Source organism: Leucoraja erinacea, chromosome 26 (genome assembly GCF_028641065.1).
Source record: "Leucoraja erinacea ecotype New England chromosome 26, Leri_hhj_1, whole genome shotgun sequence".
NCBI classification, from domain to species: domain Eukaryota; kingdom Metazoa; phylum Chordata; class Chondrichthyes; order Rajiformes; family Rajidae; genus Leucoraja; species Leucoraja erinaceus.
Genome location: NC_073402.1, coordinates 8,127,808 through 8,155,566, shown reverse-complemented (window position 1 = coordinate 8,155,566; position 27,759 = coordinate 8,127,808). Strand labels below are relative to the sequence as shown.

The 27,759-nt window shown below is 50.3% G+C and overlaps 2 protein-coding genes across 2 annotated transcripts in view; one reads left to right on the top strand and one right to left on the bottom strand.

Moving 5' to 3' along the window:
• The window catches only part of map7d1a (MAP7 domain containing 1a), a 178,416-nt gene that overhangs the window by 144,607 nt on the left and 6,050 nt on the right, over positions 1-27,759 (top strand). Inside the window, 11 exon segments of the mRNA XM_055656091.1 lie at positions 2,676-2,798; positions 3,416-3,558; positions 5,525-5,682; positions 8,543-8,820; positions 10,138-10,273; positions 12,972-13,152; positions 16,211-16,261; positions 16,263-16,325; positions 17,183-17,233; positions 24,618-24,684; positions 27,623-27,755. Of these exon segments, the coding sequence (XP_055512066.1) occupies positions 2,676-2,798; positions 3,416-3,558; positions 5,525-5,682; positions 8,543-8,820; positions 10,138-10,273; positions 12,972-13,152; positions 16,211-16,261; positions 16,263-16,325; positions 17,183-17,233; positions 24,618-24,684; positions 27,623-27,755 (1,384 nt within the window).
• LOC129709622 (uncharacterized) lies at positions 20,075-27,616 on the bottom strand. Its single transcript, XM_055656090.1, has 2 exons — positions 27,499-27,616; positions 20,075-24,611 (listed from the first exon to the last, which is right to left on the bottom strand). Exons 1-2 carry the CDS (start codon positions 27,526-27,528, stop codon positions 21,606-21,608), a joined length of 3,036 nt encoding a protein of 1,011 aa, XP_055512065.1. The 5' UTR covers positions 27,529-27,616; the 3' UTR covers positions 20,075-21,605.

Sequence of the window (27,759 nt, the reverse complement as noted above, 5' to 3'; positions counted from 1 at the left end):
ATATCCTTTGCACTCCTTGAAGACTGCGATTCATGGACATCACTAGTTGCTGGGTCTCTTCTCTGGTGATGCTCTGCCAGGCCTGTATTGCAGCCATTTTTAGTTTAAGCTTGTTTTGGGGGCTAGTCCCCTTCAGTTTTCTCGTCAGCATATAAAAGGCATGCTCAATTTGGTTCAGATCTCGGTAATTGACTTGGCCACTCAAGAATTGACCATTTTTTAGCTTTGAAAAACTCCTTTGTTGCTTTAGCAGTATGTTTGGGATCATTGTCTTGCTGTAGAATGAACCGCCGGCCAATGAGTTTTGAGACATTTGTTTGAACTTGAGCAGATAGGATGTGTCTAAACACTTCAGATTTCATTATGCTACTACCATCAGCAGTTGTTTCATCAATGAAGATAAGTGAGCCAGTACCTTCAGCAGCCATACATGCCCAGGCCATAACACCCCCACCACCGTGTTTCACAGATGAGGTGGTATGCTTTAGATCTTGGGCAGTTCCTTCTCTCCTCCATACTTTTCTCTTGCCTTCAATCTGATAAGTTAATCTTCATCTCATCTGTCCACAAGACTTTTTTCCAGAACTGTGGTTGCTTTTTTAAGTACTTCTTGGCAAACTGTAACCTGGCCATCCTATTTTTGCGGCTAACCAGTGGTTTGCATCTTGCAGTGTAGCCTCTGTATTTCTGTTCATGAAGTCTTCCACGGACAGTGGTCATTGACAAATCCACACCTGACTCCTGAAGAATCTTTCTGATCTGCCGGACAGGTGTTTGGGGATTTTTCTTTATTACAGAGAGAATTCTTCTGACATCAGCTGTGGAGGTCTTCCTTGGCCTGCTAGTCCCTTTACGATTAGTAAGTTCACCAGTGCTCTCTTTCTTCTTAATGATGTTCCAAACAGTTGATTTTGGTAAGTCTAGGTTTGGCTGATGTTTCTAACAGTTTTATTCTTGTTTCTCATGCTCATAATGGCTTCATTGACTTTCATTGGCACAACTTTGGTCCTCATGTTGATAAACAGCAATAAAAGTTTCCAAAGGTGATGGAAAGACTGGAGGAAAGACTAGGTGCTGAGAGCTCCCTTATACCTGCATTAAGGAGGCAATTAAATATATCTGAGCAATTACAAACACCTGTGAAGCCATGTGTCCCAAACATTATGGTGCCCTGAAATGGGGGACTATGTATAAACACAGCTGTAATTTCTACATGGTGAAAACAAAATGTATAAAAATGGCCTTTAATAAAATCTGACAGTGTGCACTTTAACCACATGTGATTTTTTTCTATTACAAATCTCAAATTGTGGAGTACAGAGGCAAATAAATAAATGATGGGTCTGTGTTCCAAACATTATGGAGGGCACTGTATCACACAGGCCTCAAGGTGACTGCACGCACTCCTGGAGTAAAATACAGAAATGTAGTAGAGTTCAAGCAATGGCGATCGCAGGTTAACACGACAGTGATTTGTTACATTGAAGACGATTTAGTAGTCGTGCGTAACATTACGGGTGGTGATGGAATGAGTATTAATACATTCTTTCCTGTAATTGTTAGCTGAAGTCATGGGTTTATGATCATTGGTAAGAACAACATAGGTGAGGGGAGCATGCATTTCAGAGATAAGGTGATTGGTGGGGAATTTGAAGCATTGCTGAGGGAATTAGATTTGTTCTTGGGAAAAGGATGAATTGACGAGGGTATATGGAAAGAGCAGAAACGTGGAAGCCTTGTGCAGATCTTACAAAGAGCTGAAGATAGACACAAAAAGCTTGAGCATCTCAGCGGGTCAGGCAACAGCTCTGGAGAAAAGGAATAGGTGACGTTTCGAGTCGAGACCCTTCTTCAAACTGAGAGTCAGGGAAAAGGGAAAGGAGAGATATAGATGGTAGACAAAATTGCTGGAGAAACTCATCGGGTGAGGCAGCATCTATGGAGCGAAAGAAATAGGCAACGTTTTGGGTCGACCCGAAACGTTGCCATTTCCTTCGCTCCATAGATGCTGCCTCACCCGCTGAGTTTCTCCAGCATTTTTGTCTACCTTCGATTTTCCAGCATCTGCTGTTCCTTCTTAAACAAGAGATTATAGATGGGGATATAGAGATATGGAACAAGTGAGTGAAAGATATGCCACAAAAAAGTCACGATGAGAAAGGGAACAGGCCATTGTTAGCTGTGGCCTAGGTGAAACCTGTGCAGAGAGATGCTGAGGTGATAGTGATGGGAGGTGCAGGTCGCTGAGGTAAGCAGAGGAGGTTCAATTCCAGCAGGTAGTTCTGTAGCGGATGTTGGCTGTGATGGGATCTGATACATTCAGCGCTTGGTCCATGTTGCCTGGGGGTTGAGAATCTGGAGGTTTGAGCTCGGACTGCCAGCCTCATGTCCTGGTTACATCCTGTGGTCTGTGGTGGTGACGGCTTGCTTTAGTGTGTAGAAAGGAACTGCAGATGCTGGTTTACACTGGAGATAGGCACAAAAAGCTGGAGTGACTCAGCGGGACAGGCAGCATCGCGGGAGAGAAGGAAAGGGGGACGATTCCCGTCTGAAGAAGGATCCCGACCCGAAACGTCACCCCTTTCCTTCTCTCCAGATATGCTGCCTGTCCCGCTGAGCCACTCCAGCTGTTTGTGTCGATCTCCTATTGAAGGTTTGCTCTGTCTTGCCCGCAGCTCGCCGCTTGCAGCTGAGCCCGTGGGAGAGCAGCATCGTGGAGCGCCTGATGACCCCAACCTTGTCCTTCCTGGCCAGGAGCAGGAGCGTGGCCGTTCTAACAGGAACGGGCAAAGAAATAGGTCAGTTCACGGCACTCACCCGACTCACAGCTCCAGCTAGTCTTGTCGCGGGATTTGTTTAAAGTATTTAATCCCTCTCCCTCTCTCTCTCTCCCTCCCCCACCCACCCCTCACTCTCACCCCCCACTCTCATCCCTCTCCCACTCTCTCACCCCCCACTCTCACCCCTCCCACTCTCTCACCCCCCACTCTCTCACCCCCCACTCTCACCCCCCACTCTCACCACCCCCACTCTCACCACCCTCCCACTCTCACCCCCTCTCTCACCCCACCCTCTCTCACCCCTCACACTCTCTCACCCCTTCCCTGTCTCACCCTCTCTCTCTCACCCCCCCTCTCTCACTCCCCCCTCTTTCTCTCTCTTCTCTCTCTCTCTCCCTTCTCTCCCCACCCACCTCTATCTCTCCCCTCTCTCTCTTTCCCCTCTCTCTCTCCCCTCTGTCTCCTCCCCTCTCTCCCCATCCCACCCCCTATCTCCCACCCCCCTCTCTCTCCCCCCCCCCCCCCCTGGCTCTCTCTCCCATCTCTCCCCCTCGGACTTCTCTCCCTCACCCCCTCTCTCTGTCCCCCCCCCCCCTCACTCCTCCACTGCCCCTCTGTCTTGTTCTCTCTGCCAGAAGTCCCTCTGTGCCCTCGCTCTGCCTCGTCCAGCCCGATCGCAGCCAGAGGCAGCAAGCCCCCGCACAAGTGCTCCAACCGATGGAGGGCCATGCACAGCAGCCCCGACGTGCTGGCACGGAGGAAGACTGAGTCCCAGCCGGTGAGTGACCCAGCCCCGTCCCCATCCCCCTCCCTTGTGTCCAGTGTGTGACCCTGCCCCCTCCGTCCCTCTCCAGTGTGTGACCCTGCCCCCTTACACTTCAGTCTCCAGCACCTGTGCCTTCCGGGGTAACAGAGTCCCTCCATCACCCCATCACTTGTCCCAAGTCCCAAATCAGGCCGTCATTGCTGGCTCTCCCCGACACAGATGACTCTGTCCTCCCCTGTTCTCCTGGAGGTGACGCTTGATGCCCAGCCCGACGGGCAGAATGGTTCCCGCGCCCCCTCATGGGCCATGCTGGCAGATGCTGCCATCTCATGGCCGCGTGCGGGCACATCTCAGCCGGTTGGGAGAAGGAGCTGGAGTCCTGAAGGATCATCCTCCCTGCATCTCCGCAAGTTCATGGCTGCTCTCCCTCTCGCCGTCCCAGTTCAGTGTGTGACCAGAGGTGTCTCTCTCAACCTGACCCCGGGAGAGTGTTGTGTTATCTTCATCCTCCCTCTTCTCCATTGGGCGAGGATGAAGGATGCCAAGGATCCTCCCCGTTCCCTAGCGAGGGTGGCACCTCCAAAACCCAGAGCATTGGATTTGATTTGATCGATTGATTGAAAAACACAACATAGGCCCTTCAGCCCATCAAGTCCAATCAAACCATTGATCACCCATTTACACTAGTTCCCGCTTTCTCAACCACTCCCTACACACTAACGGCAAATTACAGAGGCCGTTATCCTAAGAATGTCTTTGGAATTAGACTTTAGAGATACAGCGTGGAAACAGGCCGTTCAGCCCATCAAGTCCAAGCCGACCAGTGATCACATAGAAACATAGAAAATAGGTGCAGGAGTAGGCCATTCAGCCCTTCGAGCCTGCACCGCCATTCAATATGATCATGGCTGATCATCCAACTCAGTATCCTGTACCTGCCTTCTCTCCATACCCCCTGATCCATTTAGCCACAAGGGCCACATCTAACTCCCTCTTAAATATAGCCAATGAACTGGCCTCAACTACCTACTGTGGCAGAGAATTCCACAGATTCACCACTCTCTGTGTGAAAAATGTTTTTCTCATCTCAGTCCTAAAAGATTTCCCCTTATCCTTAAACTGTGATTTAATCACCCCGTACATTCCTACACATGAGGGACAAATTTCAAATTTTCCTAAAGCCAATTAGCCTACAAACCTATACATCTTTGGAGTGTGGGAGGAAACCGGAGTAACACACACACACACACACACACACACACACACACACACACACACACACACACACACACACACACACACACACACACACACACACACACACACACACACACACACACACACACACACACACACACACACACACACACACACACTGTTCACTGTGGATGGCTTGATTGCATTCATGTGTAATCTTCCCATTGACTGGGTAGCACGCCAACAAAACCCTTTCGCTACACGTGGCAATAACAAACAAAACTAATTTAAATTAAACCCACGCAGTCATGGGGAGAATGTACAAACTCCACACAGACAGCACCTGAGGTCAGGATTGAACCTGGGTCTCTGGAGCAGTGAGCCAGTGGCTCTGCCAGCTGTGCCACTGTGCCCTTGGGCCCCAACAGAGATGGCACACTGGATCTTTAACTGCTCCATTTCCAAATCATTTTCCCGCCTCACTGCAGAATAGTCCACGTTCTCGCACACCAGACTGCGGTGAAGTTCCTTGTTCGCATGAAACCATCAATAGACCATCAGCACGTGTGTAGCAAGGAACTGCAGATGCTGGTTTACACCGAAGATAGACACAAAATGCGGGAGTCTCGACCCGAAACGTCACCTTTTCCTTTTCTCCAGAGATGCGCTGCCTGATCCGCTGAGTTACCCCAGCATTTAGTGTGTAATGGAACAACCAGTAGCCGTTGTCTATATCTGTGACTTGTGATAAACCAGACTGTCTTTTACACCTGGTCTCCAGGGAGAAAGCAAGAAGAAGGAGAAAAAGGACAAGGAGCGGGAAAATGCAAAGGAGAAACATGCCCTGCTGAAGTCGGGCGGTGGGCCTGACAAGATGATGAGGAAGCGGCAGTCCCTGCCCGCTGTCCGCAGTAAAGAGTCCATGGCCAGGGAAGTCAGGTAACTGCTGCTCTCTACCTCCCCCAAGCCCTCTGCATGGTTTACCCTTCCTACCGGGGTCACCACTCTAACATCCACCATTCCTGGAGCTCAGGGAGGGAGGCAGACATTACATAGAAACATAGAAAATAGGTGCAGGAGGAGGCCATTCAGCCCCTAGAGCCAGCACCGCCATTCATTGTGATCATGGCTGATTGTCCCCAATCAATAACCCGTGCCTGCCTTCTCCCCATATCCCTTGATTCCACCAGCCCCTATCTAATTCTCTCTTAAATTGAGTCGAATACTCTCACCTTCCCCACAGCCAAACATTCTCCATTTCCTTGATTATCGTCTGCTTTGATCTGTCCTTTTCACATCTTACATTCTCTTTGCCCCTTCCATACCTCCAGGTTGCCTCTCCCTTGACTCCCGGTCTGTAGACGGCTCTCGACCTGAAACGTCACTCATACTAGCTCTCCAGAGATGCTGCCTGTCCCGCCGAGTTACTCCGCCATTTTGTGCCTGTCTTCAGCCGAATACTCCTGCAGGAACGACCCATCTGTTTTGCTGCCCTGCCCCTCAGTTCCTCCCCAGAGAGTGTTTCCGATGCCCCCTGCCTGAAAGATCAGCGAGAGAGGTCAAAAGGGCGCTCTCTGTACGGAGTTAGTAGGTTCTCCTTGTGATTTTTCCAGTTTCCTCCCACACTCCAAAGACGTACAGGTTTGCAGCTTAATTGTTTATTCATTTAGTTTAGAGATACAGCGCGGAAACAGGCCCTTCGGCCCACCGAGTCCATGCCGAACCGATCCCAGCACATTAACACTATCCTACACCCACTAGGGACAATTTTTACACTACACCAAGCCAATTAACCTACAAAGCTGTATGTCTTTGTAGTGTGGGAGGAAACCGAAGATCTTGGAGAAAACCCACGCCGTCACAGGGAGAACGTACAAACTCCGCATTGACAGCACCCGTAGTCGGGATCGAACCGGGTCTCCAGCGCTGCATGCGCTGTAAGGCAGCAACTCAACCGATACGCCACCATCCCGCACTGCCTGTATTGGCTTTGGTCAAATTGTAAATTGCCCCTAGTGTGTAGGATAGTGTTAGGTTATGAGATGATCGCTGGTCTGCATGGACTCGGTGGGCTGAAGGGCCTGTTTCTGCGATGTATCTCTAAAGTGTAAAGGGCAGATGAATAGGAAGAGGGATAGAGGGTTAGAGGAGGGGTTTCAGAGCTGGGAGCTCGGCTGGTTGAACGCAAAGCTGCCAGTGGCAGGTGATGAAACCACAAGAGGCCGGGATTATCAGAGCACAGTGACATAGCTCAAGGCTCCTTCAGAGGCAGACATGGAGGAGGGCTTGTTGTGGTTTGAACACAAAAGTGACACTGTTTAAATTCAGACCAGTTGCTAGTGTGGCTCAGCAGGTCCCTGGCTGCTCCAACCTCTAAATCAGCAGGAACGGGGTACTGATGAGGGATGATCAGCCACGATCACATTGAATGACGGTGCTGGCTCGAAGGGCCGAATGGCCTACTCCTGCACCTATTGTCTATTGTCTATTGATTATACAACATAGAGCAGTACAGCAGCACAGTGGCGCAGCGGTAGTAGTTGCTGCCTTACAGCGCTAGAGACCCGGGTTTGATCCTGACCACGGGTGCTGTCTGCATGCTGTTTGTACGTTCACCCTGTAACATGCAGGTTTTCACCGGGTGCTCCGGTTTCCTCCCACACTCCAAAGGCATACATGTGTGTAGGTTAATTGGCTTTGGTGAAATTGTAAATTGTCCCCAGTGTGTGTAGGATTGTGTGTGTGGGATTAGCTTGTGTGTGGACTTGGTGGGCTGAAGAGCCTGTTTCCCCACTGTAAACTAAATTACAGCACTGGAACAGACACTTTGGCCTACAATGTCCATGCCGAACATGATGCCGAGATAAATTAATCTCATCTGCCTGAACATGACCATATCCATCCATTCCAGGCATATCCATTTGCTTACCACTATCATATCTGCCTCTACTATTACCCCTGACAGCACGTTCCAGGTACTGTGTACAAAAAACTTGCCTCGCACATCTCCTTTGAACTTTTCCACTCACTGTAAACCTATACCCTCTTCGTCTTTGACATTTCTATCCTGGGATAAAAATTCTGACCGTCTCCCCTCTGTATGCCCCTCATAATTTTATAGACTTCTCCCAGGCCTCCCCTTAACCTCCAGAGTTCTAGAGAAAACAATCCGAGTTTGTCCAACCTCCCTTAGAGCTAATACCCTTGAAACCAGGCGGCATTCTGGCAAATCTCTCCTGCACCCTCTCTGCACACTCTTCCTGTAATGGGGCGACCAGAACTGCTCGCAATACTGCAAGCTGTTCCATCAACAGAGACTGGACAGACTCTAAGATATACAGCATGGAAACAGAACCTTCGGCCCACCGAGTCAACGCAGATCAGCAATCACTCACGTACACTGGCTCCATCCTACACACTAGGGACAATTTACAATTTACATAAGCCAAGTGACCTGCAAACCTGTACGCCTTTGGAGTGTAGGAGGAAACCGGAGCACCCGGAGAAAACCCATGCAGTCATAATGAGAATGTACAAACTTCAAACAGACAGCACCCATGGTGATGATTGAACCCGGGTCCCTGGCATTGTAAGGCAGCAACTCTAACGTTTTGCCAATGTTTCACCCAGTTTGGGTTGATATTCCTTGGAGTTTAGAAGAATGAAGGGTGACCTTATCCAAACGTATCTTCGAGGAGCTTCATAGGATAGATGTGGAGATGTAGACATAGACGTAGCTATACCCCCTGTAATCCAGGCAGTATGAAACTAACTGTCCCCGTCATTCTCCCCGCAACAGCCTGAGATCAAAGAACCGCTCTTTGCCGAGCTCGCCCAGGAGGAGACCTTCGGGAACTAGTCCCGGACCCGCGCTGCCTCCGGCAGCGGGTAGTGCCACTCTGGTGAAGAAGTCGCGAGCCAAAGGCGAGAAGCGCAAGGAGAAGGAGAGCCAGTCAAAGCAGAGAGAGGAGAAGGAGCAGGGCAAGAAGGAGGGGTCGAGGCCTTCATCAGCCGGTGGCCAGAGAAACAAGGAGGCAGCAGCGGCGGCAGCAGCAGAGGCTCCAGACTCCACTCACGGTAAAACAGCCTCGCTCCTCAGTCGCACTAACAGCGGTAACGGGCCGTGCCGAGTGAGAAAGTATTTGTGTTTCAGTCCTGCCTTGTATGACCACAGAGTAATGTACAGCCAATTCACACAGAGGGTGGTGGGTATATGGAGCGAGCTGCCACAGGAGGTGGTTGAGGCAGGTACAAGAACAACTTTTCAAAAACATCCGAACAGGTACATGGGGGTAGGAGAGGGTGAGAGGGATATGGGCCAAACGTGGGCAAACGGGACAAGCTTCTGTACAGTTCGATGTTCCATGTGTACCCAGGCACAGTGACAAGCTTGGCTCTGCATGCGATCCAATCAAATTAGACATTACTAAACTTTTATTACAAACAAGTCAAACTCGAGCACAATCGATAGAACAAAGGGGAAGATACAGAGTGCAGAATATAGTTCTCAGCATCAGTTCCAGAGACAGTCCATTGATCACATGGGGCGGTGAAGAATCGGACAGTACCCCAGCTTATAGAAGGACCATTGAGAATAAGCTGTTCCTGAGATCAAACTTTTTCGTGGGAGAGAGCGGGCGGTGGGTGGGTGGGCGGGCCGCACTGTGAGGGTTGACAGCAGGGTCCAGTGTGCCTTCCACCCTGTGCTGGAGACTGATGATGTACATTAGAACCCAGCTGGACTCCAGACCTGATAGAGTTCTCCCTCAGCCCCGCCATGGGCGGGTTACAGAGAGCACAATATAGTTGTCAGCATTGTAACGCACCAGTTCCGTAGACCCAAGTCCAATGTCCGCAATGGGGTAGAGGTGAATCAGAGTACCCTGGCTTACAAAAGGGCCGTTCAGAATCCTGGTCACAGAGGGAAAGGTGGTGCGTGCTTACAAGCTTCTGTACTGTCTGCCTGATTGGAGCGGGGAGAAGAAGGAATGACCAGGGTGGGACAAACGTTTGATTATGCTGGCTGCTGTCCCAGGGCAGCGTGAAGTGTAGATTGGGTCAATGGTGGGGAGCCTGGCCTGTGTGACGGACTGGGCTACATCAACACAACTCTCTGCAATATCTTGCGGTGTTGAGCAGAGCTGTTCCAAAAACCAGCTGGGCTTTCTCCCTCTGATTAGTTGGGCTGAGGATATCATTCACAGAGTGTCATCAGTGAGGGCAGGGTTGGCACCTCCGCTGGTGGGAATCCTGCCCATGGCCAGGGAGGTTGCTGCTTCTGCCCAACTCCCCACACAGGAGGGGCAACTCGCAGGGTGCCTGCCCAAGTATCTGGGGACTGGGTGGGAGGGCAATGCCGCCGTGAACGACACCCACACCCGCTCTGTGTTTCAGGCTCCCCCGCCCGGACAATTGGCGGCACCACCGACCCTGAGGAGGCGGTCAGACTCCTGGCGGAGAAGCGGCGAGTGGCGCGGGAGCAGAGGGAGCGGGAGGAGCAGGAAAGGAAGGAGCAGGAGGAGGAGAAGAGGTGAGTGACGCTGGTGCGGGGCATTACAGTGGTATCTGGGTGAGAGCACACACATACAGGTGAGGGGCTAATGGCGAACATCCTGCCCTCGCATTGTGTGGTTAGTTAGGTAACGTGCTGCTTTAACATTGCCGGCAGTTCCCGGGTTAACGCACAGTCTCAACATTGAATGGGGGCAACTTCTGTGATGTTAAAACAGTGTGTTCATCCTCGAACCCATAAGGGAGTGTGTTAACCCTTTAAACTTTGCAATGCTAAGACTGTGTGTTAATTGGAGTTGGAGAGTTCAGAAGTTCATAGTTCATAAGTCATCAGGAGCAGAATTAGGCCATTCAGCCCATCGAGTGTTCAATAATGGCTGATCTATCTTTCCCCCTCAACCCCATTCTCCTGCCTACTCCCCGTAACCTTTGATACCCTTACTAATCAAGAACCTGTCAATGTCCACTTTAAATATACCCACTTTAAAACTTGCCCTTCACAGCCGTCTGTGGCAATGAATTCCACAGTTTCACCAACCTCTGGCTAAAGAAACTCCTCCTCATCTCTTTTCTAAAGGTACGTCCTTTTATTCTGAGGCTGTGCCCTCTGGCCCTGGACTCTCATTAGTGGAAACATCCTCTCCATGTCCACTCTTTCCAATCCTCTAATCCCTAAGGCATGTGTTAACCCTTAAACTCTTGCAATGTAAATACAGTGTTGATCATCTAACCTCCAAGGTGGTGTGTTAACTCCTTAATCCATGAAATGTGACAACAGTTTTAATCCAATAACCCCTGAAGTGGCAAATTAACCCACAACTGTAGGAGTTAGAGGATCAACACACTGTCGTATCATTACAAGAGTTAAAGGGGTTAACACACCACCTTAGGGCTCAGTGGATGAACACAAGACACTGCTTTAATGTTGTGTTTTTGTTGTTGTTTTTTATGTATCAAAAATTATTTATTTAATTTCAACTCCATACAAAAACAAAAAAAATACAAAACTGTGGTGACATACGGTTACTATAAAATTATTTTACAAATATTCTAATAACTTCTATACAACCCCGGTAAAGGGGCAAGCATCTGGCTCGGGCAAAGCCCTCTTCCGCCTGGCACCATGACTGACCGATGGCCAGCTTGGCCATTGTTATGGTGTTGGTGGGCTACCACACTGCCGTAACGTTGCTGGAGTTAGTGGGTCATTAGTATGGATAAGTACAGTGCTGTGTCTGCACACAGATCTCACTAATATGGTTCTGAATTATAGACAGGTGCCTATAACTAATGCAGCTGGTGAAATTGCACCTGACACTTTGCGTGCGATGCATGTGGTATTTAGCATCTAATCCATGCACGGGTGCATTTGCGTGCAGTGCCCGATGAGAACAGGAGCAGCCCGCGTCAGGTCACTTTTATCCGCTGAGGGATAATGTGAGTTAGAAACTATTGACCTCATGTCCAGTGTCCTCTGTAGTGACTGTTTGGGGCCACGACCCTCAGCTTGCAGCTCACCACAGTTCCAGACGGAACCATCTCCTGTTCCTTAAGCAGAGATGATCAGATGAAGGAGCTGCCTGTGTCACAGGGTTGTGGGCTTCCCAAAGGTTCATGCATTGATAGACGGCACTCATCCCGTGTGTCGACTCGATCCCCAGCCTGAGATAGAGCAGCTTTGCAGAGTCAGGGCTATGATTCCCGGACTAGGGACCAGGCTGAAGCATTCGCAACCATATTCAGAGCTGAACCAGAGTGGCACAGCTGAAAGAGCCGCTGTCTCACAGCGCACAAGACCCGGTTTCTATTCTGACCTTGGACGCTGACTGTGTGGAGTTTGCACGTTCTCCCTGTGACCGCGTGGGTTTTCTCCGAGTGCACCATTTTCCCCCCACATTCCAAAGACGTGCTGGTTTGTAGATTAATTGGCCCCTAGTGTGTAGGGAGTGGGATAACATAGAACAAATGTGAACGGGTGATCGATGGGCGGTGTGGACGCTGTGGGCCGGAGGGTCAGCTTCCGTCATGTATCTCTAAACTAAACTAAAACATCACAGAAGCCGGTCGCCAGCCATTTCGATTGAGGTATCAAGAAACGGCTGAGAGCATTGAAGACACACAAAACGCAGCTGCTGAAACCTTCAGCTAAACACAAAGCCCAAATGACCAAACGTCATCCCAGCTGTGGCAGGGAGACTCTGAACTCCAGAACCAGCTGCACCTCTAAACAAGCTGTACCAGTGTTAACATCCATCCGACTATGTGAATTTGACTGACCCAGAATATCCCATTCGAAAATCCAGCTCAAGCATTCTTAGCAGATCAATTTAGAAGCTGAATAATTTCGAACTCATTGTGGGTCTGGGTTTTTGTTGGTGACTGACTTCCCCATTGTCCTGTGGGCTTGCGACTGAATGGGTAACCCATTCCCCCGTCTACATCAGTTCTGATCGTGCGGAGTAAACACAGTGTTCTTTTAAACTGAGCCCTCGGCTGAAGGTTTCTGGTTCAATGGGTCAGGCTTGGGGTAACTGTGACTCAGATCCCGACTCCTGGAGTATGTAGGCTCTTTCCTGAGCCCGCGGAGAATCCCGAAGGTTTCCCTCCCCCTTCTCTGTTCCTCCCTGTGGACGGGGTGGTGGGAAACCTGAGGAAGACCCGTTTGCCTCCAGCCACACATGACCCGTTGACTCTCCCTCTCTTTCTCTTCCACCAAGGCTGATGAAGGAGGAGATAGCACGGAGGAAGGCAGAGGAGAAGGCTCAGCGTTTGGCCGAGGCTCAGCAAATGGAGGAGGAGAGGAGGCAGAGGGAGGAAGAGCAGCAGCTGAAGGATGAGGAGGACCGGCAGAAGGAGGCGGAATTGGAGCGGGAAGAAACGGAACGCCTCCAGAAGCAGGTTGGTGGTCACCGCATGGACCAACGCTGGCATGGGCTGCCCACCAGTTTGGGTTTGTAGTTTAATTGTCCTCTGTAAATCGTCCGTAGACACAGAATGCTGGAGTAGCTCAGCGGGACAGGCAGCATCTCTGGAGAGAAGGAATGGGCGATGTTTGGGGTCGAGACCCTGCTTCAGACTGATGTCAGGGGAGGGGGCGGGACAAAGATAGATTGTAGGCGGAGACCGTAAGATTAGTGGGAGAACTGGTAAGGGGATGGAGAGAGCAAGCAAGGGCTATCTGAAGTTAGAGAAGTCAATGTTCATACCACTGGGGTGTAAACTACCCAAGCGAAATATGAGGTGCTGTTCCTCCAATTTGCGCTGGGCCTCACTCTGACAATGGAGGAGGCCCAGGACAGAAAGGTCAGATTGGGAATGGGAGGGGGAGTTGAAGTGCTGAGCCTGAGTGTGGTCGTGTGTAGTCTCCTCAGTCGCCCAAAGAGTCGTCGTGTTTTTCTGGTTGCTGCTGGATTTTGAAATGCTCAAAATTTTTTACCGACAGTGGGCTTGACGCCAATGAGCAAGTTCAAGTTCAAGTGAGTTTATTGTCATGTGTCCCTGTATAGGACAATGCAATTCTTGCTTTGCTTAAGCACACAGAAAATAGTAGGCATTTACTACAGAACAGATAACCGGGTCCATATACCATGATATAAATATATACACACATGAATAAATAAACTGATAAAGTGCAAATAACAGAAAGTGGCTATTAATAATCAGAGCTTTGTCCGAGCCAGGTTTAATAGCCTGATGGCTGTGGGGAAGTAGCTATTCCTGAACCTGGTTGTTGCAGTCTTCAGGCTCCTGTACCTTCTACCTGAAGGTAGCAGGGGGATGAGTGTGTGGCCAGGATGGTGTGGGTCATTGATGATACTGCCAGCCTTTTTGAGGCAGCGACTGCGATAAATCCCCTCGATGAAAGGAAGGTCAGAGCCGATGATGGACTGGGCAGAGTTTACTCCTTTTTGGAGTCTTTTCCTCTCCAGGGCGCTCAAATTGCCGAACCAAGCCACGATGCAACCGGTCAGCATGCTCTCTACTGTGCACCTGTAGAAGGCTTGACTTCTCAGGTGCTGGCGTAGGCTGTTGCCGGTGCTGACTTCGGTGAATTCCATTGGTGACTACCTACGTCAACTGGCGAACGGTACCGGCGACTGAATTGTCTTAAGTTGTCGTAGCTTGTCGCTGGTTGTCATAGGTGTGGCCCTGGATGGAAGTCCTAATGGGTCGCCGGTTGTCAGCAGCTTGCCCCAGCTTGACGTCGACTAGGTGGTAGGTTGTTGTAGACATTGTCGTAGGGAGGTCAAGTCAATGTTCTTTCGGCAACCTGCTACGACTGTGACAGTCACCGTCAGTGGCCGAAAAAAATTGCCTAAGTGGGACAGACCCTTAAGAAGGACCTCTTGTGTGTAGTGATTGATGCGAAAGTGGGATAACATGGAACTAATGAGAACAGGTGATCAATGGTTGGAGTGCTCGGTGGGCCGAAGGGCCTGTTTGTATGCAGTAACGGAGGTGTAGAGGGAGCAGAGGAGATTTACGAGAGTGCTGCCTGGATTAGAGAGTATTCGCTATAAGGAGAGGTTAGACAGACGGACTGTTTTCTCTGAAACACTGTAGGTTGGGGGGAACTAAACTAAACTAAAATAGATCTCACAAGCCTGCCCATTGCCCTCTCTGTGATCAGGGCTGATCTACACTGGCCTCTATTCTCTACTCCGCAAGCTTCCCATAACTCACAATTCCTTGATTTATTGGCCCAACCTTAAATATATCCACTAATCTGCCCCTCAGCACCTTCTGGGACATGGAATTCCAGAGACTCACTATCCTTGGAGTAATGACATTTCTACACACCCAGTTTTAATCGACCAGCCTTTATTTTGCAGCTCAGACTCCTTGTTGGTGACTTGTTAACATATCTCAAAACCCACTCTGTTAATGCTCCCTTAAATTATATTTGGATAAGGCCCTCGTCATTCTTTCAAAGCCCAAGGAGTACAGACACACGCTGCCCACCCAGCCTCTCGCGATAGAACTACGTGGAGTATTGCGTGCGTAGGAAGGAACTAGGGATGCTGGTTTCTACCGAAGATAGACATGAAATGCTGGAGTAACTCAGCGGGTCGGGCAGCATCCCTGGAGAAAGGGAATAGGTGATGTTTCACGCCACAACCTTTCCCCCTGCTTCGTCACCCCATTACAGGATGTGGAGAGGGTGCAGAGGAGTTTGACGAGAATATCAACTGGATTAGTGGGTATTCTCTACAAGGAGAGGTTGGACAGAAGTGGATTGTTTTCTCTAGAACGCTGGAGGTTGAGAGAAGACTTGATAAGAAGTATATAAAACCTATTGGGCTTTGAAAGAATGAGGCACAGATAGGGTAGGGAATCAGAACTTTTTTTCCCCAGGGTGGAAATATTAAAGGGGAGATAGAGGGTAGTTTGAAGGTGAGGTGATCAAGTTTAAAGGAGATGTGTGGGCCACATGTTTTTACACAGAGGGTGATGGGCAACTGGAACTCGCTGCCAAGGGTGGTGGTGGAGGCAGATACACCAGTGGCATTTAAGAGGCTTTTAGATTATGAGGCATTGTGAATATGTAGGGATCATATCCACAATGTGCGGACAGAGGGATGAGTTTAACGGCATTATGTTTGGTGTGGACATTGTGGGCTGAAGGGCCTGTTCCTGTTCCTGTCCTGTGCTGCTCCAATGTGTAAGAAAGAACTGCAGATGCTGGTTTCAATCGAAGGTAGACACAAAATGCTGGAGTAACTCAGCTGGTGTGGCAGCATCTCTGGAGAGAAGGAATGGGTGACGTTTCGGGTCATTCCTTCTCTCCAGAGATGCTGCCTCTCCCGCTGAGTTACTCCAGCATTTTGTGTCTACCTGTACTGTTCCATGTTGTATAACCCTCCTTATCCCAGGAACTAGCCTCAGTGAGGAAGGTTACACTGGTGAGGGATTCAGTGGCAATGACCCAAGTGGACACGTTTGATTCTTCCCACAGAGGGAAGAGGCGGAGACGCGGGCACGGGAGGAGGCCGAGAGACTTCCAGAAGGAGCGGCTGGAGCGGGAGAAGCACTTCCAGAAGGAGGATCAGGAACGCTCGGAGAGAAAGAAGGTAATCGTCTCCGTGAGGCCACGGCCACGCAAACAGCTCCAGCGCGTGTTCCCATGGCAAAGGACAACGGGCTTGGCAAGAAAGATTCAGACACTCCTCACGGGGGTGTGGGCATCAGGCGAATGCTTCTTGCTGACTCCGTGGAGCGTGACGGGAAGATACAGGTTCAGTCTGGGACACCAGGAACTGCAGGCGCTGGAATCTTCAGCAAAACGCGAAAGTGCCGGAGGAACTCGGCAGGTCAGGCAGCATCTGTGAAGGGGTAGACCGGCAACGTTTCAGGTCGGGACCCTTCTTCAGACCCTACCATTGAAAACTGAGGATTGGATAGTTTAGGAATTTGTTTCTGCGGATAGAGTGGATTAGACCGGAGCAAACGGAATGGGATTTAATTGAAAGCATTGATGGAGCTGAATCCTTCCCAAGCCCCTTGCCCAGAGTTGGGCAATTGAGGACCAGAGGTCATAGGTCTAAGGTGATAGGGAGAAGATGTAATAAGTATCTAAGGGGTAACTTTTTCACACAAAGGGTGGTGTGTATATGGAATGAGCTGCCAGAGGAGGTAGTTGAAGCTGGGACTATCACAACCTTTAAGAAACATTTAGATAGTTACATGGATAGGACAGGTTTAGAGGGATATGGGCCAAATGCAGGTAGGTGGGACTAGTGTAGATGGGACATATTGGCCAGTGTGAGCCAGTTGGGCTGAAGGGTCTGTTTCCACACTGCAAGACTCCATGACTCGATGTGAATGGAATGTTTGGCTGACATTTTGGTTAGTAAGGCAGATGGAATGGGAAAACATATTCATCTTCTTCAGTAACTTAACGTGATTTCCTTTGCTCCTTTCTACACAGCGTCTGGAACGGATTATGCAGAGGACCAGGAGATCTGATGGTCCAGATAAGGTACAGATCATTCTGTAATATTCTATCCTCAGATGATGTATGCATATCCCACATTCATTTACTTTTACTCATTTGCTGTGGAAGGTACTTATATCTTATTGCACCTGGTGCATGTGAAGCTGCTGCTGCAACACTGTTGACCTGCAACAGGCAGTGGGAAAGGTTGGAAAACATGTCTGCTGGTAAACTCTCAAAGGAATGCTTTGTTTTCCTACATTGGCTCCTGACTACTTCAAGATGGCGACGGTGGGCGGTCGATGCTGGTGAGGAGGGCGGGGAACTCGCCTCCCGCGCCCACAGACACGCTCTGGGTCGGCTGCGGCAGTCGCCACGGGACACGGAGGCAGATCGATGGCCAACAGAGGCGAGGGACTCGGGCCGATGTGGAAGAGGCATCAGAGTGGGTCGTCGGCTGTATGGGCCGCTGGAGGCCCTGCAGCAGCCTGGAGGTCCATTAGATCAGGCGCTGCTCCCTGTGGCCGAGTGCGCGGAAGGGACGAGGCATGCAGCAGCACGGAGCGTACGAGCTGCGAAGGAGAACATCGAAACATCGTCTGGCCTGACCAACCCCAACAACTCCAACCCAGTACCACCACCAGGTCAAAAGGCCCTTACAGCCAAGTTTTAAAATAAATCTGACTTGAATGGTACGATATCGCACGTGAAACGTAACGACTCTTGTGTACGTTCTCAGTGTGATCCACCATCTTACACTCTTATATTTAGTATGATTGTGCCTGATCTATGGGAGGATTGTCACTGAACAGTAAGCAAACAGCTTCACTGTATTATGTACATGTGAGAATAAAGTACCGTTGGAGGATTGGGCTGTAAGGTGGAGAGAGCAGATAGGAAGAGGAACAGAAAATAAACTGAAACATAATGAAGGGAACACATCTTAGCAGTTAATATTGGACGAGTGTGGAGGTGCAGATGAAGCTTGTGTGTGTAAGCTGGGGTTTGCCTATCAGGGAGAGGACCTGAACAGCGACAGGACTGCGATGATGAGATTGCTGGAGCCTCTCTCCACTCACAACGCAGCTGAGAGAATCAATCCAGTCACATTGCCCGACTTAGCCAGCGATCACAGCCATCAAGAACACAAAGCGATAGTAAAAATAAACCAAAAATTGCAATTTTACTGCAGCTATAATACTGTAGCATGCTTGAATGCAGCGTGAAGCAGGTACTGGACTGAAGCTCGAGCCTCTTGCAGCCGCAGTGAGGTGGGTGCACTGGGAGCAGATGGTGCAGTGTGATCGACCAGCTATCCTGCTGCCTCGGTGGGCAGCTGCCTCATACTATCCCATACTAGACGCCGTGGGCCATTCAAATGCCAGAGCAAATCTCCACAGGCATGAGAAATGTGTGCAAACGCCAAAGAGTGTGTGACCAGATTTTTTGAGAAATATCAGCGGGTTCAAAGCATTGGCCATTGGGCTACAGATCTTAGATGATCATCCACAATCATATTGAATCATGGCTCGAAGGGCCGAATGGCCTACTCCTGCACCTATTTTCTATGCTTTATTATTTATCGACAAGAGATGCTTTAGTTTAGTTTAGAGGTACAGCGTGGAAACAGGCCCTTCGGCCCATTGAGTCTGCGCCGGCCAGCGATCACCCCGCTCACTAGCACTATCCTACATGCACCAGGGACAAGTTACGATTTTACCGAGCCAATTAGCCAACAAAGCTGTATATGTTTGGAATGTGGAGCTCTCAGAGAATGCCCACGCAGGACACGGGGAGAACATATAAACTCTGTACCAACAGCACCCGTAGTCAGAATCGAACCCAGGTCTCTGGCGCTGTAAAGCAGCAACTCTACCACTGCACCACCGTGACGCCCTAAGAGGCTACGAGGAGTGCGAGTGAAAATAACAGAGTAAATATCAGGTGAACAAGTTAGTCCATCATGGGTATAGTATAACCCTGGTGCAATTCCCAAGAAGTGTTACAGCAACTGTGAAAGATTGATTGATTGAAATATACAGCAAGGAAACAGGCCCTTCAGCCCATCAAATCCACACTAAAACCCGTTCACACCAGTTGTCTCACTTTCTCATCCACTCCCTGTACGTCAGGGACAATCTACAGAAGCCAATTAAGCTCCAAACCATCACATCTTTGGGATGTGGGAGGAAACAGCGGCACCCGGAGGAAACCCTTGTGGGCACAGGGAGACTCGTTGCAAACTCCACACAGACAGCACCCAAGAACAGGATCAAACGTGGGTATCTGGCCACAGTTGCGCCCAACATAGATTAATGATTCAGTGCGATGATGATGGAAACCCTTGGGGGGAATCAGTGCAACAACAGCAGACTCCTCCAGGAATCCAGCAAAGTAATTGTGGGGGAAATTACTGAGGAAATGTCTATGTTTAGTTTACTGTCACGTGTGCCGAGGTACAGTGAAAAGCTTTTGTTGGGTGCTATCCAATCAGTGGAAAGGCAATACGTGATTACCACCGAGCCATCCACTGGATACAGATACATGATAAAGGGAACCGACAGATCTGGGAGGAGATGAAGGAGAACCTGGTTAAAGTAAGAAATGCACCTGTAGGAATCGAGATTTATACGAGTGCAGTGATTGTAATGCATGATTACAGATCCACATCTGTGATTAGCATACAAAGAGCCGACTGCCTTGGAGTGATAGAGTGATACAGTGTAGAAACAGGCCCTTCGGCCCAACTCGCCCACACACTGGCCAAGAATGCCCAGCTGCACTAGTCCCACTTGCCTGCGCTTGGTCCATATCCCTCCAAACCTGTCCTATCCATGTACCTGTCTAACTGTTTCTTAAACGGTGGGATAGTCCCAGGCTCAACTAGCCCCTCTGGAAAGCTTGGTCCCTACACCCACCACCCTTTGTGTGAAAAGGTTACCCCTCGGATTCCTATTAAATCTTTTCCCCTTTCACCTTGAACATATGTCCTCTGGTCCTCAATTCCCCTACTCTAGGCAAAAGACTCGGTGCATCTACCCGATCTATTCCTCTCATGATTTTGTACACCTCTATAAGATCTCCCCTCACCCTCCTGCACTTCATGGAATAGAGACCCAGCCTATGCAACCTCTCCCTATAGCTCATACCCTCTAGTCCTAGCAACATCCTCGTAAATCTTTTCTGAACCCTTTCAAGTTTGACAACATTATTCCTATAACACCGTGCCCAGAACTGAACCCAATATTATAAATGCGGTCTCACCAACGTCTTATACAACTGTAACATGACCTCCCATCTTCTATACTCAATATTCTGACTGATGAAGGCCAAAGTGCCAAAAGCCTTTTTGACCACCTTATCTACCTGGCATGACCTTCAAGGATCCATGCACCTGTACTCCTACATCCACCTGCTCTACAACACTACCCAGAGGCCTACCGTTTACTGTGTAGGTCCTGTACTTGTTCAATGTCCCAAAATTCAACACCTCACACTTATCTGTATTAAATGCCATCAACCATTCCTCCGCCCACCTGGCCAATCGATCCCGATCCTGCTGCAATCGTCCGCAACCGCCTTCACTATCTGCAAAACCACTCATGGAGGACAGAGAGGGACCATTGGGACTACAGTGAACACCGTAACTGTGTCAGCGCTCTATATGTGGCGACTCTGTGCATACTTTGTGTATGGTATGCAAAAGAAAGAATTTCACAGTGACATGTTAATATGATATAGTGAACCATCCATCCATCTCTCAAACCACTAGCTGATGCCCAGGTAAAGGGCCTGTCCCACTTGGATGACCTAATCCACGAGTTTAGAAGACTCTAGACAAGTTGAAAAAAAATGTCACGGTCATGTTGACTCGCCAGAGTAAAAGACCTCCTACGACTATTCTACGGCCTCCTATGACTATGTCTACGACCTCCTACGACCCACCTCAACCTAAGGCAAACTACGACTAGCGATGAGTGGAAATGATCACATGATAAAATGGTCATATTTGCATTTTTTTTTTCTCGGGCCAGTTACCACCCTCCGACTACCATCACGACCTCCCTACGAGCAAAAAGTATCAATTTCTTCACTCGTGGACGTTTTTTTATCAGGCTGGAAAAAAACGCCGCGACCTACTTGAGGCCACGAGTTCGCGGAGACCACTCACGAGCATGAGGAAGAGTTACAAAGACCTCCTACGACCTCGTATCGACCATGCTGCGAGTATGAGTCAAGGGCAAACTCGGCAGAGGTCGCCAATCAGAGGTCGTCGTGAAAGTGGGACAGGGGCTTACTAAACTCATAATAATGAGACAGAGAGAGATTTGGCCATTTTCTTTTATCCTCAACTGCAATGATTGATGTAACTTTGTATACACGGTGGGTTGATACACTGGGTGTGTGTTGATAGCTGTCATGATGGGTGTGTGGTTCTGGCCCCCGATTGGTTGATAGCTCGGTGCATCCAGACACTGGCTGGTATTGCTGTCCTGTCATATGTTGGATGGATCGTGCCGGCACTGATTGATGCTCTGGTGGTGTACGACTTCCTGTGGTACTCGATTCTGATGGGTATGCCCTCTCGGTCGGGGGTGGGCTGGATGAGATGTGTATCCACGTGCCAACCAGTGTTGCTGCTCCTCCTTAATGAAACCATAAACTGGTCTTCTCCATTTTTGTCCCGGTCGAGACCTGTTGCTGCAGCCAATCGCTGTTGTTTCTCATTGCTCTGCTCACGACCAATTGGTGGAGTTAGCTGTTTATCATCATCATCATCATCATCATCATTGGTCTTTCGTTGGAGGCTGATTGGTGGAGATCGTGACCAATCATTATCATTGGTCTCTCCTTGGCTGCTGATTGGTGTAGACCAGTGGCGGTCTCTATGGCTGCTCACCTGGTGCAGGCTGATTGGTGGAGACAGATGCGAGTCATCATCATTGGTCACTCGTTGGCTGCTGATTGGTGTAGACCAGTGGCGGTCTCTATGGCTGCTCACCTGGTGCAGGCTGATTGGTGGAGACAGATGCGAGTCATCATCATTGGTCACTCGTTGGCTGCTGATTGGTGTAGACCAGTGGCGGTCTCTGTGGCTGCTCACCTGGTGCAGGCTGATTGGTGGAGACAGATGCGAGTCATCATCATTGGTCACTCGTTGGCTGCTGATTGGTGTAGACAGGTGGCGGTCTCTGTGGCTGCTCACCTGGTGCAGGCTGATTGGTGGAGACAGATGCGAGTCATCATCATTGGTCTCTCGTTGGCTGCTGATTGGTGGAGACAGGCGGCGGTCTCTGTGGCTGCTCACCTGGTGCAGGCTGATTGGTGGAGACAGATGCGAGTCATCACTGGACTCTCGTTGGCTGCTGATTGGTGGAGATCGCAACCAATCATCATTGGTCTTTCGTTGACTGCTGATTGGTGGAGACAGATGCGAGTCATCTTCATTGGACTCTCGTTGACTGCTGATTGGTGGAGACCGTTGATGGTCATGGTCGCTGCTCACTTGGTGCCGGCTGATTGGTGGAGACCGGTAGCGGCCTTTTTCGCTGACCTCCTGGTGCAGGCTGATTGGTGGAGACAGGTGGTGACCGCTGTCGCTGCTCAACTGATGCAGGCTGATTGGTGGAGACCGGTAGCGGCCTTTTTCGCTGACCTCCTGGTGCAGGCTGATTGGTGGAGACAGGTGGTGGCCACTGTCGCTGCTCAACTGATGCAGGCTGGTTGGTGGAGACAAATGGCTGGCGACCCTGACCCAGTTGTGATTGGTATTTGGTGGGACTTGGCGATGGCTACGAGCGGTCTGGTGGTATTGGCTGGTTAGTGACGGAGCCTGCCAATCGCTAATGCTCCCATAGCTTGCCAGTGGTACCTGCTCATAGCTCGAGCTGCTCTCCCCCTGGAAGCTGATTGTCAGAGGAGCCAGGGGTGGAGGGGCTTCTGTGTCCACCCTCTTACCCTCGCCAGTGGTGGTATCCACTTGGTGGACATTACCACGGGTGTGTGGCTCTGGGCCGACCGGCGTATCCACCCACAGGTGTATCCGTGGAACACTGGTGCTGTCCTGGTGACTGAGCGCCACTGGGGCTACTTGTTGATGGTCAGTCACCTCCTTGTGGTCCATTGGTGAAGATGTGATCTGGACACTACCAGTGTTGCCTTTGCTCTGACTGATGGATTCATTGGGTTGGTCTTGGAGCTCACTGCTGCTCTGTTGCCGGCTGCTTGAGGCAGATAGTTGCTTGGTGCTATTCACACTGGCCTGGGTGACCTGCCCGATACTGCTGCTCTTTTGCCGGCTGCTTGAGGCAAATAGTTGCTTGATGCTACTCACACTGGCCTGGGCGACCTGCCCAATGCTGTTGCTGCCGTGGTGCCGGCTGCTTGAGGCAGACGGTTGCTTGGTGTTATTCACACTGGCCTGGGTGACCTGCCCGATACTGGTGCTCTTGAGTTGCCGACTGCTTGAGGCAGATTGTTGTTTGGTGCTATTCACACTGGCCTGGGTGACCTGCCCGATACTGGTGCTCTTGAGTTGCCGACTGCTTGAGGCAGACGGTTGCTTGGTGCTACTCACACTGGCCTGGGCGACCTGCCCAATGCTGTAGCTGCCGTGGTGCCGGCTGCTTGAGGCAGACGGTTGCTTGGTGTTATTCACACTGGCCTGGGTGACCTGCCCGATACTGGTGCTCTTGAGTTGCCGACTGCTTGAGGCAGATTGTTGTTTGGTGCTATTCACACTGGCCTGGGCGACCTGCCCGATGCTGTCGCTGCCGTGGTGCCGGCTGCTTGAGGCAGACGGTCGCTTGGTGCTACTATCACCGGCCTGGCTAGCCGGCCCGATGCTGTAGCTGCTCTGTTGCCAGCTACTTGAGTCAGATAGTCGCTTGGTGCTACTCTCACCAGCCTGGCTAGCCGGCCCGATGCTGTTGCTCTTGAGTTGCCAGCTGCTTGAGTCAGACAGTTGCTCGATGCTACTCTCACCGGCCTGGCTGACCTGCCCGATGCTGTAGCTGCTCTGTTGCCGACTGCTTGAGTCAGACAGTTGGTCGGTGCTACTCTCACCGGCCTGGCTAACCGACCCGACGCTGTCGCTGCTGTATTGCCGGCTGCTGTCCGATAAAGCCGGATGCCAGGAGCGACGGCCCATCTGACGGTGACGCCAGGTTGGAAAGACCTGTCGACCGATGGATGTGAGGCTGTTTGGCGGGGGCAGGTGCCCGTCACCGGCTCTGCGGTCAGCGGTAGGCATTGGCAATGGCGGGAGCCTGCCAGAGGATTGGTTCCCCGTCGGCTGGTGGCCGGCTCCGTCCTCTTCTCCGTCGCTGGCGGGCGTGTCCGCGGGCTGAACCCCTTCTCCATCGCTACCGTCGGCACCTAACTCCTCGGAGGCAGGTTGACGCGCTCTCTTGGTTCTGTTTCCCTGCAGAAAGAAGAGAAGAAATCAGCTACTGATGGGGACAGCGAGAGCAAGGACACGAAGGCAGAGGCACCAGGTAAGGTGGAGGAGAGAGGCCGGTGGGAACAAGGGGGCAGGTGGCCACTTGAGCTGGACTTGGCCAGGAGGGGTGGGCAGTGGCAAGTATGGAATGGACTGCCTGAGTCTAGAATGCACTGCTCGAGAGTGTGTTGGAAGCCGACCATTTAACAAGGCGTGGGACGACAGATGGCGCAATAGGCTAAGTGTTCAGCTGGCGACCGGAAGGTAGCCGGTTCGAATCCCGCTTGGAGTGTATACTGTCGTTGTGTCCTTGGGGCAAGACACTTCACCCACCTTTGCCTGTGTGTAAAATGTAATGTAATTATGTGAAGCACTTTGGGGTCAATGCAAGTTGACTAAAAATGTGCTATATAAATAAGATTATTATTTATTATTACAAGGCATAGAGGTGCTTTGGATTTACGGGCCTGTCCCACTTACGCAATTTTTTTTCGCCGACTTGCCGGCACCCGTCATAGTCGCAGCAGGTCTCCGAAAATGTTCAACATGTTGAAAATCCAGCGGTGACCAGAACAAGGTACGGCTCTTTGGGCGACTACTCGCAACCGCACAGGCCTCGCCCGGTGACATGTCGCCAGGGAGTCGCCTCTATGGTCTCCTCAGTTGCCCAAAGAGTCGTGGCGTCTTTCTGGTCGCCGCTGGACTTTCAACACGTTGTAAATTTTCGGCGACCCATGACGGGTGCCGACAGTCGCGGAAAAAGCCGGTTAAGTGAGACACAGGCCCTGAGGAGATTGTATCTGGGATTAGTATGCGGAGCCAAGTTCAAGACTCAATGGGGCCCAACACCCTCACGCTGCCCCCATATCTTATGATTTATGAAGTCAAGTGTCAAGAGTGTCATATGTACCGAGAGCAGAACAATTAAATTCTTAAATTAAATTAAATTAAATAGGCTTGCAAAAGCAATACACATAGATAATAGACAAAAATGGTGGAGAAACTCAGCGGGTGAGGCAGCATCTATGGAGCGAAGGAAATAGGCAACGTTTCGGGCCAAAACGTTGCCTATTTCCTTCGCTCCATAAATGCTGCCTCACCCGCTGAGTTTCTCCAGCATTTTTGTCTACCTTCGATTTTCCAGCACCTGCAGTTCCTTCTGAAACACATAGATAATACAAAACACAAATTCAATAAATGAACCCCAATACTATTGCAAAAAATCCCTGAAGTCCTTAATGCAACCCAAGAGTCCACAGTTCATAGCTGAGGTTAGTGTTGTGCGGTGTTGTTAGATAAGATGATCAAAACTGTGCACAGCTTTCCATTGTGTCCTCACCATCAGAACGTATATCTGGATCTAAACCTCCCTATTCTTGTTTAGTTCAGTTTAGAGATACAGCGCGGAAACAAGCTCTTTGGTCCACAGCGACCAGCGACCCACCCCCGTGCACCAGCATAATCCGACACACAAGGGACAATTGACCATTTTTACCGGAGCCAACGTAGCCTACGCACCTGTACGTCTTTGGAATGTGGGAGGAAACCGGAGCACCCGGGGAAAACCCACGTGGTCACGGGGAGAACGTGCAAACTCTATACAGACAGCGCCCGTAGTCAGGATCAAACCTGTGCCTCTGGCGCTGTAAGGCAGCAACTATGCCGCTGCGCCACCTTGCCGTCATGTTGGAAGATGCTGTTCTTGAACCTGGTAGACACGACACCTGGTCATTGATCTGGACGGCATGATCAAGGTGACTTGAAAGGCCTGTTTCTGCACTATGATCTTACAGCTACACCAACAGTGTTCAATGTTGGCGGGTTAATTCGGTCAGAGAGTCCAAGCGAGTGGTGGAATCTGAAAGAGATTTGATGGCACTGTGTGGAGATATATTAATGGGATTGGTACAGGATTAATGTAAATGGTCAGCATGAACTCAGTGGGCCGAAGGGCCTGTTTCACTGAATGTTCAATGAGAGCATTGTGATTCTGGGATAGAGATAGATTGAATGAATGGGCAAAATTTACTGTCTTTATCGAAACCTACAATTAACCTACAAACCTCAATGCCTTTCGAGTGCGGGGAGAAACTGGAGCGCCCGGGGAAAATCCACCGGGTCACGGGGAGAACATACAAACTCCGTACGGTCAGCACCAAGAGTCAGGATCAAACCTGGGCCTCTGGCGCTGTGGAACGGACATAGGAAGCCACAGAGGGAATCCAACACCACCCAAATAAGATGAACGATGGATGAAGATACAAAAAAAACCTTTCGATCCAACCTACTTATTTCCATCTTTAGAGCATAGTCACAAAAACACAAGAAAATAGGAGCGGCAGTAGGCCACTCGGCCCTTCTAGCCCATACGCCCATTGATCGTGATCCTGCCTGATCTGCACTGGCTTTCTGTTCTGTGCCAATTCCCCGTAAGCCCCAAGTTCAGCACGGACATTGTAGTCCGAAAGGTTTGTTCCTGTGCCGCGCTGTGCGATGTTCCTGCCCCTCAAATATGGGCACTGTATCTTACTATAAATGCGGACACTGGAAGACTGAAAGAAAAACAGAGACTGCTTGAAACACTCAGCAGGCCTGGCAGCATAAGTGGAGAAAGGAACAGAGTTGACGTTTCCAGTTGAAGACCTTTCATCAGAACATCTCTCCGCCAAACTTTTGACAATATAAAACTTGATCTGACACTTTCACAGTTCAGATGAGGGGTGTTCGACTTCAAGCTTCCCTCCGCGGATGCTGCCTGACCCGCTGAGTATCTCCAGCATCATCTGCTATATCACAGTATCTGGAATCTACAGGAGACAATTATATGTGCGGTTTAAACACTCCTCAATAATGAAGGACAAATACGCACCCGTTGCAGCGCCCCCTGTACGGTTCCCATTTTGTGAGTATGTCCTGGATTAGTGTCTCCTTCGTGTGGAGGGGGTGGATTATTGTTAGCGGTGATTGTTCAACGGCTGTCCTGCCCTTTACAGACGTCAGCTCGACACACGGGAAGAATCTCGCTGGAGAAGATCAGCCGGAGACATCAGTAGAAGGGGGAGCGGGCGAGTTGTCAGTCAGCGCCAATGTCTGCCTGTCACAGGCCCAGCCGCTCAGAGAGCTGGGGTAA